The sequence below is a fragment of the Onychostoma macrolepis genome, chromosome 04 (assembly GCF_012432095.1).
Source record: "Onychostoma macrolepis isolate SWU-2019 chromosome 04, ASM1243209v1, whole genome shotgun sequence".
Lineage (NCBI taxonomy): Eukaryota > Metazoa > Chordata > Actinopteri > Cypriniformes > Cyprinidae > Onychostoma > Onychostoma macrolepis.
In genome coordinates, this window is record NC_081158.1 from 35,661,109 (window position 1) to 35,674,673 (window position 13,565).

General features: G+C 33.9%; 1 protein-coding gene across 4 annotated transcripts in view; it reads left to right on the forward strand.

Moving 5' to 3' along the window:
• The window catches only part of sim1b (SIM bHLH transcription factor 1b), a 19,532-nt gene extending 6,901 nt beyond the window's left edge, over positions 1–12,631 (forward strand). For 3 of the 4 annotated variants that reach the window (XM_058774380.1, XM_058774379.1, XM_058774382.1), the window contains exons 6-12: positions 420–505; positions 589–767; positions 3,077–3,183; positions 5,123–5,270; positions 7,103–7,238; positions 8,157–8,376; positions 9,516–12,631. In XM_058774380.1, coding sequence (XP_058630363.1) covers positions 420–505; positions 589–767; positions 3,077–3,183; positions 5,123–5,270; positions 7,103–7,238; positions 8,157–8,376; positions 9,516–9,853 — 1,214 coding nt within the window. In that variant the 3' untranslated portion in view covers positions 9,854–12,631. The remainder of the gene's footprint in view (positions 1–419; positions 506–588; positions 768–3,076; positions 3,184–5,122; positions 5,271–7,102; positions 7,239–8,156; positions 8,377–9,515) is intronic. The other variant, XM_058774381.1, reaches the window with a different exon arrangement.
• Positions 12,632–13,565: the final 934 nt, after the last annotated feature.

Genomic DNA, 13,565 nt, shown 5'->3' on the forward strand with positions numbered 1-13,565 from the left:
AAAACAAATTATAAAGAATGTTTATAGATACAAAGATTATACAAGTATTATGTATATTATTATACACTATAATTAGGACTGTTTTACGCACACACAAAAAAATCTTAAATTAAGATAAAAAATATACATAAATAAAAAATGCAATTATATAATTGGAATATCTTATTTACATAACACATTATTTTAGTCGTTCTGCTTCAAAATTTCACTTTAATCTAGTGTGTTACTTGCCAGTTTTTTATTTTATTTTATTTATTTGTTTTTACCAGCAATTTCTGGGTAAAAATTATTTCAAAGGCAATTTTTTTTTTCAGTGTATAAAAAGCAAAACACCAGGTTAATATGACAAAAATATGACTGAATTTGTATTAATATCATGCATATAAGCGCGACTGATGACTGCGATGTGAATTTTGCAGAGCATGAAGCGGAGCGCTCGTTCTTCTTGAGAATGAAGTGTGTTTTGGCCAAACGTAACGCTGGGCTGACGAGCGGAGGATATAAGGTACACACACACACACACACACACACAGATATACACCGCGTCAGCTGACAGACACTAACGGAGCGTGACCTTTGACCCCGCAGGTCATCCATTGCAGCGGCTATCTGAAGACGTCTGCGCTGGACGGCTGCTATCAGAACGTGGGTCTGGTGGCGGTGGGTCACACTTTACCTCCCAGCGCCGTCACCGAGATCAAGCTTCACAGCAACATGTTCATGTTCAGAGCCAGTCTAGACATGAAGCTCATCTTCCTCGACTCCAGGTGAGTCATAATAGTGCCCCTATTATGGGTTATGAAAGGTTCATATTTTGGTTTTGGGAGTCCCAACAACAGGTTGACATGCATGCAAGGTCAAAAAACACTTTCATTTTCTTATAATATGCATTTATTTTTACCTTATTTGCTCAACGACTCCCAAACGATTCGCTCAACGATTCATTTTTCCAAACCCCTCCCTTGCGTGACGCTAATCTGCAGTGATTGGTCGATTCATTTAACGCAGTGTTTGTGAGCGCAGTGCTGCTTTGTGTACAGCGTTACCAGGGAAACCGCTCCAAAAGTGGCACCTAGTGGCAAAGAATGAATTTGCATTTTCATTCAGACCAACGAGAAAACACCAACAAGTGGGCGACAACATGAAACGGCTTGGGATTCGTTTTAAAAATGACTCGTTTCAGTGATTCAGAGTCGAGTCTTTCTTTTGAGAGACAATAACTTTATACACGGTGCACTTTCGGATTTAAAACTTTGCAGGATGATTTCATTCACTTGTTACACACTGCATGAAAGATCATCTTCAAAAATCCATAATTGGGGCACTTTAAATTCCATGATATTATCAGCAGTGTGGGGACATAACTACTTACATGTACCTAAATTACATCATTTAATTACAAAATAAATGTAATTGTAATCTGTTACTGTTACTTAGAAAAAATGTGTAATTAAATTACAGTTATTATGAAAATGTTAACGATTACAAAGGAGGTTACATCTGAATTTTTTTCACACACACACATTTAATTAACTTCTTTCATAAATTGCAGTGACTGCTCTAAAATATGAGACAGCAATGTTTCTAGAGTTTAGGACACATGCTTATTTGATAACCGTTTTATTTTCTATTTGGGTTTATGTATATATTCCAGTCATAACTATGCAAATGTTTGATTTCAAAAACAGTATTTTTCTTGTTATGGTTTTAAATTTGTATTCTCAAAGTAAAAAGAGGTGCTAAAGTCGGATTTTGTATTCAAGTGATAAGGTTAACCCTGTCTGCATGGTTTACATGTTTGAAAATGATTAACAGTTGAAAAAAATTTGAAATTTAGAAAAGTAATCAAAAAGTAATATACTTCAATAAAGTTAAATAGGGTAACTTGTAATCTGTAACCTATTACATTTACATTTCCAAATTAACCTTCCCAACACTGATTATCACATATGTGACCCTGGAGCACAAAACCAGTCTTAAGTCGCTGGGGTATATCTGCAGCAATATCCAAAAATACACTGTATGGGTCAAAATTATACATTTTTCTTTTATGCCAAAAATCATTAGTATATTAAGTAAAGATTATGTTCCATGAAGATATTTTGTAAATTTCTTACCATAAATATATCAAAACTTAATATGCATTGCTAAGAACTTAATTTGAGCAACTTTAAAGGTGATTTTCTCAATATTAAATTGTTTTGCACCCTCAGATTCCAGATTTTCAAATAGTTGTATCTCAGACAAATATTGTCCAACAAACCATACATCAATGGAAAGATTATTTATTCAGCTTTCAGATGATGTATAAATCTAAATTTTTGATATATAAATCTCAAAAAATTGACACTTAAGACTGGTTTTGTGGTCCAGGGTCACATATGGTTTATGGTTAGCTATTTGGTCTCAAATCGATCCATGATTAATCAGATCGAATGTCTTTACAATAGAGCTTTGATAATTTTATATAGATAGCAAATAAGATACCATCATTGTCAGATCCGAAGTAAATACAAGATTTTGAGCTTTGCTCACTTTTCATTATGTAAAGTTTGTGTTTAAATGTTTAAATGGTCTTGCCCTTATGTAATTGTTTTGAGAGATTGTAGGGAAGCAGTAGATCCACTAGAGCGGCTGCTAGTGAAAACTGTAAAGTTATACTTTGTAAAACATCATTTGCTCAGACTGTTCTCTCAGTAAAAGATGTAACATTTTGGAATTCATTGCCTGACTATTTCAAATCTTTTGCAAATTATAATGATTTTAAAAAAGCCACAAAATCTTGGTTGCTACAGCAACAAGCTTGTAGTCATGTTTAGTGTACTTATATTATAAATTTGTGTACTTCTTGTTGTTTTTTGTAACTGTAATTTATAAAAGCACTCCTAGGGACTAGTGTTGCGAATTAGCTTTAGCTACAAGCACTATGATACATGCACGGGATGACTGTTATTTCAGTTTCATCTATGTTTATTGTATCTGTCCCTAAGAAGTAAAACATAAAATAAATGAATGAATAAAACATGACTGTTATTATAGATGCTCCACTGATTCAGGGCTGTTCTGTGTCTCTAAGGGTTTCAGCGCTGACAGGATATGAGCCACAGGACCTGATTGAGAAGACCCTGTATCATCACGTGCACAGCTGTGACAGTTTTCACCTGCGCTGTGCTCATCACCTCCGTGAGTCCAAATCATATCAATATTCGTCTTGAAGAGAGGAATCCAAAGTCCTTTTTAAATTCATACTGAAAACATGTAAAAGTAATGTAAAGTGTTTGTGCTGTTATTTATTTCTCATGTAAAGAAAAAAACTAAAATAAATAATAAAAAACCTATATACATTATCTCACAAAAGTTAGTACACCCCTCACATTTCAGAAACAATTGTAGTATCTTCTCAAGGGACAATACTATAGAAATGAAACTTGGATATATTTTAGAGTAGTCAATGTGCAGCTTGTATAGAAGTACAAATTTACTGTCCTATAAAATAACTCAACATATAGCCATTATTGTCTAAATAACTGGCAACAAAAATGAGTAAGTGAACATGTCAAAACTGTCCAAAGTGTCAATATGTTGTAGAGGCACCATTGTTATCTAGCACTGCTTTACTCCTCCTGGGCTCGGAGTTCACCAGAGCTGCGCAGGCTGTTGCTGGGATCCTCTTCCACTCCTCTATAATAACATCACGGAGCTGTTGGATGTTACACACATGGTGAATGCCCCACATGTGCTTCATAGGGTTCAGGTCTGCGACTAAAACTGCTGTAATATAAGATACACAAATTTGTATAGTCCTGTTAAGCAGACAAAAACATGAACATGATGAATAGGACATGTGGCCTTGCATGGTTAAACGATGTATAGCTGTTATCACGTAGGGTGTACTCACTTTTGTTGCCAGCTTTTTTGACAATAATGGCTGTATGTTGAGTTATTTTCAGAGGACAGTAAATCTGTACTGCTATACAAGCTGCACATTGACTACTCTAAAATATATACAAGTTTCATTTCTATAGAATTGTCCCTTGAGAAGATATACTAAAATGGGATATGTGAGCATTAGGATTTTAAAATCAACCTGACCGGAAGCCAGTGCAGGGACTTTAGAATTGGATCAATGTGTTAATTTCTCCTGAATCCACTCAGGATCCTTGCAGCAGAATTTAAGCACACATTGCAGTTTGTTGAGTGTAGTTTTAGAAACCCCAGCAAGAAGTGCATTACAGTAGTAAATTCGGGAAAATACGAAAGTATAAATAAGCCTTTCAATCACAGATCGCTAAAAAGTAAGGGGCCTAAAACCGAACCCTGAGGAACACCTGTAGGGACAGAGCCGATCTCAGACTTAAAACCACTCAGACAAACTGTTGACGATCAGAGAGATTTGATATAACCAGGTTAAAACAGTCTCTGAAACACCAAAGACAGTTTCAAGATGGTGAAGTAAGAGATTGTGATTGACAGTATCAGAAGCTTCACTTAGATCAAGAAGGAGAAGAATGGAGAGAGAACCAGAATATGAGGCTACAGGAAATTATATTAATTATTATACATTTTTATATTAATTAATAATTATTAATTAATTTATTAATTTATAAAACAATTATTAATAATATAAGTATTTCTATATTATATTAAAAATGATATTAAATGTTGTTGTTTTTTTTGTTTGTTTTTTTTTGCAAATGGTAATGTTAAAAAGTATTATTTGGATATACTACATATAATTCATATATATTGATATGTTAATGTTAATGTTAATTTCAATATTTACTAATACATGAATTAAAACTAAAAGCTGTATCTATTAATATTATTTAATGGATGTGAGCTGACATGAACTAACAGTCAACAGTTTTGTTTTTATTACTGTAAAAGTATTTAAGTACTGCAACACTTAATATATTTACATACATAAATGTTATATATTTACATATTTAACACACACACACGCACACACACATATATACATTATTTATTGATTTTTTTTGGTGCTACAGTCATAATTACATTTTTTTTTATGTTCCACCCTTTCTGACCCTTACAAATGTTTTATATAATATGAGTTCATTAGAATCTGTTTGATGTTTAATACATGTCTCTGTCTCTGCAGTGCTGGTCAAAGGTCAGGTGACCACTAAATATTACCGCTTCCTGTCCAAACATGGCGGATGGGTTTGGGTGCAGAGTTACGCCACGATCGTTCACAACAGCCGCTCGTCTCGTCCGCACTGCATCGTCAGCGTTAACTACGTCCTCACGTGAGTCACACCAACATTTCACTCTCAAACATGCCACACGATGGAATAAAGAACAGATATATATACATACATACATACACACATATATATGAAGAGTTCATTTGCAAAAACAGTTTTTAACAATTTTCAAAAATCATGTTTTTTCATTGTGCATTCCAATTAATTTCAATCAAACTGCAGTTGGGTCATTTTTAATAGGATAAAAAATAACTAAAAATACAGCTAGCTAACAATAAAACACAATTAAAAATTTTAATTAAAATTTTAATTGATTCATAATTCATAATTTTATATATATACATATATATACGTGTGTGTGTGTATAAAAGATTGAATCTTGCTTATAAATATATATATATATATATATATATTTTTTTTTTTTTTTTTTTGAACACTAAGCTTTTTTTTAATGATTTTGTCTCTTCTGCTCACTCAGCCTGTTTTTAAAATAAATTTTAAAAATTAAAAATTAAACATACAATAAAAACAGTAGGTAGGTAACATACAATAAACATATTTACAATTTAAAATAGCTGTTTTTTATTTAAATATATTTTTTAATGTAATTTATACATTTGATGCAAAGCTGAATTTTTCAGACGAATCAAATACTGTTATGTTTTTTTTGTTTTGTTTTCTTTGCTTTAAGTCTTTGGTTTACAGTGCTGTGTCAAACTGAGGTCGTCTGAAACACAATAAATGTCCACTGCACAATCTCACCGCTGTCAGGAATGATGAAGAACCTGCGTCTCTCTCGTAACACAAGCGTGTCAGGTGTATTTTTTCATGATAAGAGCAGAATGAAGGCTGTTTGCTGTCTGTCTCGGTGAGTTCAGAAGTTCAGACGCGGGTCAGACGAGACCAACACTAAACCACAGCTGTGAAATCAGAAATCAGACACATTTCACAAGCTTTGCTTTGTGTTACAGGACTCGGGTTTAAGAGCGGCGATCGCTGGAAGAGCCGTACAAACTGATTAACCCTCCTGTCGCTTTAAGAAAACACCTCACACATTCACAGGCCACTTTTGACCCGCTGAAACAGTCATAGCTTCATAAAACCATACTGTATCTGATCAGTAACTTGAGCGGGTGTGCAAATTTACCCACAAAATTCAGTGCTAAAAGTGTGTGTGAGATATGAGAAAGAGGCTAAATGTATTTTACACAAGTAATTTGAGACAAATCTAACTAATATATGTAAAAAATATATGTATCTTCAAACGATTAATCGCGATTAATCACATCCAAAATAAAAGTTTTTGTTTACATAATATATGTGTGTGTACTGTGTATATTTATTATGTATATGTGCATACACACACATGCATGGATATATTTAAGAAAAATGTTATGTTTATATATTAAAAATATTTATATATAATATCAATTATATGAATATAAATATATACATGTAAATATTTTCAATATATATACTGTATGTGTGTGTATTTATATATACATAATAAATATACACATTATACACTAAAACTTTTTTAATCGCGATTAATCATTTGACAGCATTAATATATATAATATTAGTGCTTATATATTAATATATAATATATATATATATATATGATGTGTATTTTGATAATCCTAATCCATATGCTGAGTTTTTCCTGCACAATTTTTTGAATTTTTACATGTAATTTAGAATTTTTAAACCGTTTATTTATAAAAATAAAAAATAAAAAATTTTCTAAATATCATATGCAAAAGTTTTTTTTTCCCGTACTAAAAACTACTGGATTTTTAAATCATTTTTAGTGAACTCCAGCAGTGAATGTTATGCTCATACAGCGTATTTACTGTAATAATGTGTGTGTTTAGGGACACGGAGTATAAAGGCCTGGCGCTGTCTCTGGAGCAGCTGAAGCCCAGCAAACCCGCGTTCCCTTACGCAAACCATCAGGAGCCGCAGGACAAAACCCCAGCCTCCAAGATCCTGGTCCCTCCGTACTCTCAGGTATCAATAAAAATAAATCAATAAAATTATTATTATCACACTCACCTTCACGCTCAGCCACAGACGCTCTCAAACTTTAAAAATGCATAATGTATAAAATGCATAATTTAGATGTTACTCACCATATGTGACCCTGGACCACAAAACCAGTCATAACGGTCAGTTTGTTGAAGTTGATTTATGCATCAAGCTGAATAAATAGGCTTTCCAATGATGTATGGTTTGTTAGGAAGGTTTGTGCTCACCAAGGCTGCATTTATTTGCTTAAAATTACAGTAAAAACATTAACATTATGAAAAATTATTATTACAGTTCAAAATAACTGTTATATTGTAGTATATTTTAAGTTCATTACTTTTTATTTCAGTTTCAGGTTTTTTTTTGGTTTTTTTTAGTTAGTTAGCTTTTAAGTTCAACTAAATGGAAATTAGTATTGTTGCCTTGGAAACTAATTGAAATAAAATAAGTTAGTTTTGTATGTTATTATTATTACTATTATTATCATTATTTTAAGTTGCATTAAGTTAAACTAAATGAAAATGAGGAAAAAAAATAGAAAAAAAAGTATTATGTTTTTTTTTATGCACATTTACAATATTTCACATTTCATGATGAGTGACACCGAAGGACACTTTTAATGTTTAATTGAAATTCCTAAAAAGCTACAACAATTTCAATAAATCGCTTTATTTTTTAAAGACAAAATGTGTGATTTTGGAGTCAAGCCAAATAATGAAAATAAATAATTCTAAGAGAGAATATAAATAAATATTACTGTAAAATTACACATGATGTCAACTGTCCACTTTCAGTGTCCCTGGATAATGAATGTTTTCACCTTTAACTTTTAAGATCAATTTTTCTTGAGTGTGTTTTCGAAGGTTTCTCTCTTCACTTCTTGTTGGTTTTTTTTTTTAGCAGTTTTCGTTCTTCCAGCCCGAGCGCTCAGATTCTGACCGCGACAGCCAATGGGACGGCAGCCCTCTGACAGACTCCGCCTCCCCACAGCGACTGGACACGTGTGCTCAAACACACACACACACACACGCTTCACACACACATGATCAGAGAGAGGGATGGTGGGATGCCACTCGAGCTCCGCTTACTAAAGCAGCTCAACACAGCCATCATACTCACGGTGAGTCACATGATCCTTCACAAATCATCCTGATACGCTGATTTGCTGCTCAAGAAACATTTCTGATTATTATCAATGTTGAAAACAGTTTGTATTTCTGTGGAAACTGTGATATACAATCATTCATAACTTTGGAATAATTTAGATTTGTTAATGTTTGTGAAAGACGTCTCTTCTGCTCACCGAGACTGCATTTATTTGATCAAAAATACTGCAAAAAAAAAAAAAGTGAAATATTATTCTAGTGTAAAACAGCTGTTTTCTGTGTGAATATGTGTTAAACTGTAATTTATTTCTGTGATGCGCAGCTGTATTTTCAGCATCATTACTGCAGTCTTCAGTGTCACATGATCTTCAGAAATCATAATAATATGCTGATTTTTGTTTGTTTTTATTACTATTTTTGAACCAGTTTTTATTTTTAAATTTCCCGTAATTATTTAAGTCTAATAAACTAATTTAAATACTAATTTAAATAATTTCTAAAATAATATTAAATAATTAATTAATTAATTTCTCTCTCTATATATATATATATATATATATAATGTTTATTTTATTTGAAGTACTGACAATTTTTTATGGTTTCAGTTTTAGTTTTAGTGAACTATAATAATATAATCAATTTATTTTTCAGGATTCACAGATGAATAGAAAGTTCAAAAGAACAGTATTTATTTGAAATAGAAATCTTTTGTAACATTATAAATTCCTTTACTGGCTCTTTTGATCATTTTAATGCGTCCTTGATGAATAAAATTATTCTTTTTTTTCTTTTTTTTTCAAAAAAACAACCACAACAACAAAATTTCTTACTGTATTTACTTCAATACATTCTCATTCTTCTCATTTATCAAAACAGCTTACTTTGATTTTAAAAATGAAAGTGTTTAAATTGTTTTGTGGCGGATGTCATTTAGGCCAGTTGTTAATTACTAGATAAAGTACATAAGTGTTCATATTTATGAACACTTATAAACAATTACTGAACGCACCTTTAAAATCTGACTTGATAATTGAGTAAAAATAACATCTTTATATACACACACAAACACAATAGTTCATAATCGGTCCTCAGGGAGCTTCAGCACACAGATATTCACAAAAAACATCACGATTTCGTGAAATGTCTTTGGCAGCTCATTGGGACGACGGATCTCCAGGCTCCTCGGGCGATTCAGGAGACAGTTGTCATGAAATCCGGGCGTTTCACGCGAGGGAGTCCCAGAGCCGGATGGGACAGGAGCAGATTAAAGTGGAGGACGGCTGTGTGAGCGATTACTTCTCCTCCGTTTGCCGAGGGCCGTCTCGTCTCGTCCTGCACCGAGACGACAGAGACGGGAGTCCAGCCTCGCTGTCCGGTCTGAGCAGTCCCGGCTCGGACAGACTGTCCCACTACGACGTGAACGCACACATGCACTTTCAGACCAGCGCCGCGCACAACGGCACATCGGTCATCATCAGCAACGGCAGCTGACCGCAAAACACCCGCCGCTGCTTTACCAGCCTGGAAAAATCATGCAAACACGGAAGAATCTGACCCTGGAGCGCAAAACCAGTCATAAGGGTAATTTTTCTTTAATTGAGATGCATACATCATCTGAAATCTGAATAAATCAGCTTTCCATTGATGTATGGTTTGTTGGACAATATTTGGCTGAGATGCAACTATTTGAAAATCTGGAATCTGAGGGTGCAAAAAAATCTAAACATTGAGAAAATCATCTTTAAAGTTGTTCAAATTAAGTTCTTAGCAATGCATATTACTAATCAAAAATGAAGTTTTGATATATTTACGGTAGGAAATTTACTAAATATCTTCATGGAACATGATCTTAATATCCTAATGATTTTTGGCATAAAAGAAAAATGTATAATTGTGACCCATACAATGTATTGTTGGCTATTGCTACAAATATAGCTGTGCTGCTTATGACTGCTTTTGTGCTGCAGGGACACAGATGACAGCGTTCTCGTGTTGCTGTTTATACAAGCACTAGTATCAAGAACACATGTAGGTCAGATCACAACCTAAAGAAGGAAGAAATTATATTTTGCATGAAGAAAAATATTTTTTTTTGCACTGTGGCATTATTTAAGAACCTTTACTTTCATGCAATTTTTTCAGTATGTACAGCAACGGCTGTACTGCTTTTAATTTGTTGATTTTATTTAATTTTTTAAAATATGATTTACAGTAGAAGAAAAATGAAGAATGCATGAAGAAAACTGACTTTTTTTGTTTGCACTGTGGCATTATTATCATATCAATTCACCCCGTTATCATTATTCCTAACCCTATTTACAGATTTACAGAATGTAGTTGTATTGCCTTTAATTTGGTAATTGAAATAAAATCCATTATTTACATTGAGGAAATTGAAGAATGCACAAAGAACATAAAGTTTTTTGTTTGCACCGTGGAAATATTTTTATATCACTTCACCCCAGATCTTTTTATTTTAATGCAAAAACAATTATATTTTTCTGGGTTTACATCATAATTACATTTGTTGTGCTGCCTTTAATTTGTTGGTGTTAATTGAAGATTTCAAATCTATTACAGTGTTTTAAAGAGGATAATGAGAGCTACAAAAAAAAAAAAAGCATGAAGAAAATTGTTTTATGTTTGCCCTGAGTCAGTATTTTAATGTCAATTAAGAACATTTTTACCCTAAATATCTTTTTTTTAAAAATGCAAAATCAATTAGATTTTGTAGTATTTACAGATTGCAGTTGCATTGGTTGTGCTGATTTTAATTTGTTGATTTAATTTTTTTTAAACTATTACAGTAATCTAAAGAAAATAATACAAGCTAAAAAAATTAATGCATGAAGAAAATTAGGTTTGCATTAGTGCACAGCATTATTTTCATGTAAATTCAATCCAATTCTCATTGTTTTGATCCAAAATCAAATATATTTTACATTATTTGCAGATCATAGTTGCATTGGTTTTATAAAATAAATCTATTATTTACAGTAATATAAAACAAATGATAACTGCAAAAATAAAAATGCAGAATGCATGTAGAAAATATTTTTTGTTTGCACTTTGACATAGTTTTCATTCAATTCACTCCAAATCTCATTATTCTGATGCAAAATCAATTATATTTTGCGCTGTTGACAGATCATAGTTGCATTGGTTGTACTGACTTTGTTTATTTCAATCGAAAAAAGTCTAAAGAGAATCTCCAGGTGCATCACAGTAATGACAAATTGATTGTTATAAAATAAGCAGCTTCATTTTCTTTGTGCAGAATATAATTTCTTGCAATTCGACTGAGATTGAAATGAAATTTTATATACAATCAATTTAATAAATCCCAAAAAATGTGTGTATTTTGGGGTGTTTAGAAGTATTTTCTGTCATTTCGATCTGAGAAGAGCTTTGGATTTAATTGATTTTCTTGTATACCATGTTCTTATGAAATGGTTCACATCATGCTGCGTCTGCGCTTTGATTTTTGCATGTGTGCATAAACTGTGTATTTTTCAACCGAAGCCTGTGGTAGTTCTGCAGGATAAAGTCATGCTGGTGTTTCTGTCGCAATAATGTGAGGTGAGTATCAGAAATGACTGATGTCTGACGTTACGTCCAGATGTTAAACATACTGGAGAATGAGTGTGTGTGTGTGTGTGTGTGTGTGTGTGTGTGTGTGTGTGTGCGGGTGTGTGTGAGCGTGAGCATTACAGCTCCAAACCTCCACACACACATTCATAATCTTATTTCTCAAAAGGACAGTAAACAAATAAACACACAGCTCAAAATAATGTGATCAAACCCTAAACGCTGAGTATTAAAGTGTGCAACTCCTACAACCAGCAACCAGCCAGAACACCCTAGCAACCACACAGCAACGCAATAAACATACCAACACAAGATAATCACTACATCCAAAATGCATAGCAAAACCTGGCAACCAGTCACAACACTTGAGCGAGCATGTACTAGCATGTTAAAAACTCAGATCACCGTATAACCTGACAACCAGCCACAACACGTTAGCAACCACATGCCAGTGTGCTGAAAAAAACACCTAACACCATAGCAACCACATAATAATGTGCTGAAAACACTAAAGACACCTAACAAACACATAGCAATGCCCACAACAACCTAGCAACAACTAATGCCACCCGAGCAACCACTTAGCAAGACCCAAGCAGTCACCCAGAACACTTCAGCAACTGCATAGCAACGCCCTAGGAACCACTAACAACAACAACACCATTTACATTTACATTTAATAATTTAGCAGACGCTTTTATCCAAAGCGACGTACAATATGAGAACAATAGAAGCAATGAGGCCATTGAGAGTGCAGCAGTATACAAGTGCCATGACAAGTTTCAGTTAGCCCAGCACAGTACACGTAGCTAGGGTTTTTTTTTTTTTGGTTTTTTAAAATAAAAACACCCTAGCAACAGTCACCCAAAACACTTTAGCAACAGCTGCATAGCAACACCCTAGCAACGACACCCAAGGAACAGTCACCCAAAACACTTTAGCAACTGCATAGCAACACCCTAGCAACCACTAACACCACCCTAGCAATGACACCCTAGCAACAGTTACCCAGACAACTTTAGCAATTGCATAGCAACGCCATAGCAACCACTAACACCAACGTAACAATGAAACCCTAGCAACAGTCACTCAAAACACTTTAGCAACTGCATAGCAACACCCTAGCAATGACACCCTAGCAACAGTTACCCAGACAACTTTAGCAATTGCATAGCAACGCCATAGCAACCACTAACACCACCCTAACAACGACACCCTAGCAACAGTCACCCAGACAACTTTAGCAACTGCATAGCAACGCCCTAAGCAACCACTAACACCACCCTAGCAACGTGGCAGTGTGTTTTGTATGGGCAAGCCTCACATATTTAGTAATGACTTGTTCAAACATTCTACATTATGTCAGCGTCCAATCAGCTCGCTCCGCCCCTTTGTCTGTGTCTGTCTACTCATAACCCCTGGTGGGTTTCCATCATCTCGCTGTGTGTTGTTGTGTGTCAGTAAGCGTGTTAATGTATTCCAGCTCAGCTCCGTCTCATGGGAAGATTAATAACTAATTACTACAGGTCACTCAAGCAGATGGGCCTCCTCTCTGTGTGTGTGTGTGTGTGTGTGTGCAGCTCAGTCATGGCTCCTTAAACTCTCATGAATCCAT